Below are 1,590 nucleotides of genomic sequence, written 5' to 3'. Positions count from 1 at the left end.
CCCTAAACCCTAAACCCTAAACCCTAAACCCTAAACCCTAAACCCTAAACCCTAGCCCTAAACCCTAAACCTTAGGTTCTCTGTACGCACCTTTCTGCGGCTTCAATTTTCTCCAGTGTTGGCCGCTCATACAGCTGCCTTTCCTGCAAGGTTAACCGAGAGCCTAAACCCTAAACCCTAAACCCTAAACCCTAAACCCTAAACCCTAGAACCCTACGTTTCAAACCTTCGCTGCTGCAGCCGCTGCAGCAGCTACTGAGCGGGCCTGGCGGCCCCTCCCGCAGTCCGCGTCTGCCCTTAGACCCTAGGGTTTAGGGTTTAGGGTTTAGGGTTTAGGGTTTGGGGTTTGGCGGATACTTTTGAGTGGTCGTGGCCGCAGCCTGCTGCCAAAGCCCTTGCTGCTTCTGCTTCTCTCCTGCGGCTCTCCTCTTCTGCTGCTTCTTCTGCTTTTAGCTGCTCGCTCAGCCGGCTGAACTTCCCTGAGCAGCAGCAGCAGCAGCAGCAAGTGCAGCAGCAGCAACAAATGCAGCAGCAGCAGCAGCAAGTGCGAAAGTAGCACGAGCAGCAAATGCAGCAGCAGCGCCATGCAGCTGCAGAACCGGATGCAGCAGCACCACCACAGGAAGCAGTAACAGCAAGTGCAGCAGCAGCAGCTGCTGCAGCAGCAGAAACTAAAGCACCAGCAGCAGCAGCCGCGGCAGCAGCAGCAGTTCGACTGGAGCAACAAGTACAGCAAAAAGACAGTGGCAAGTGCAGCAGCACTTGCAGCACTTTAGCAGCGGGCGCAGCAGCAACTGCAGCAGCAACTGCAGCAGCAACTGCAGCAGCACATGCAGCAGCAACTGCCGCAACAGCTAGCTAGCTAGCCATTTAGCTAGCTAGCTAGCTAGCTAGCTAGCTAGCTAGCTAGCCAGGTGGTGCCTCTCTCAGAAAGAGGATGAGCCCGAAGAGCCGCCTCCTCCTTAGGGAGCCTCACGACTGATGCAAACACAAGGGTTTAGGGCTTAGGGTTTGGGGTTTAGGGTTTAGATCTTAGGGTTTGGGGTTTAGGGTTTAGGGTTTAGGGTTTGGGCGCACCATAGTCGGCGGTGCCGATGACTTCCTTTGGGTCGGAGACCAGGCGATTCTGGGGCACAAAAGAAACGGATAAAGTCTAGCCCTCCTAAACCCTAAACCCTAAACCCTAAACCCTAAACCCTAAACCCTTGACGGTGAGCCTCAACCCTAACCCTCTAATTGCCGCCTTTGAAGTGAGTGGTACTACCTCCTGTTCTTCGGTGCTGTTTCCCCCCCCAAACCCCAAACCCCAAACCCTAAACCCTAAACCCTAAACCCTTAACGCCCTAAACCCTAAACCCTGAACCCTGGGCTTCAGCCCCTAAACCCTAAACCCTAAACCCTCGCGGGTGGCGCTAGCTGGTCTCACCTGCTGAGTGGCTGCTCTTTCTCTTTTTCTTTCTTCTTCATTTCTTTTTTCTTTTTCTTTTTTTTCAAATTCCAAAATGTCGAGGGCGAAGCGAAAAGCTTCGGGCGAAGTGGCGGGCAAATCCATTTGCTGCTCTCGACTTCGGGGGGCCCCCAGGGCCCCCC

At 54.3% G+C, this 1,590-nt stretch overlaps 1 protein-coding gene across 1 annotated transcript; it reads right to left on the bottom strand.

Moving 5' to 3' along the window:
- Window positions 1–90: 90 nt before the first annotated feature.
- ETH_00038725 (uncharacterized protein) lies at window positions 91–1,552 on the bottom strand (the record flags this gene model as incomplete). The annotated part of the gene is made up of 4 exons (XM_013379964.1): window positions 91–143; window positions 358–479; window positions 1,078–1,126; window positions 1,427–1,552. Coding segments are annotated over 4 exons (350 nt in total), but the record flags the coding sequence as incomplete, so codon positions are not given.
- Between the last annotated feature and the right edge of the window lie 38 nt (window positions 1,553–1,590).

This window comes from Eimeria tenella, genomic scaffold (assembly GCF_000499545.2).
Source record: "Eimeria tenella Houghton genomic scaffold, Eth_scaff4245, whole genome shotgun sequence".
Taxonomy (NCBI): Eukaryota; Apicomplexa; class Conoidasida; order Eucoccidiorida; family Eimeriidae; genus Eimeria; species Eimeria tenella.
This window is presented reverse-complemented; position numbering and strand designations above follow the sequence as displayed.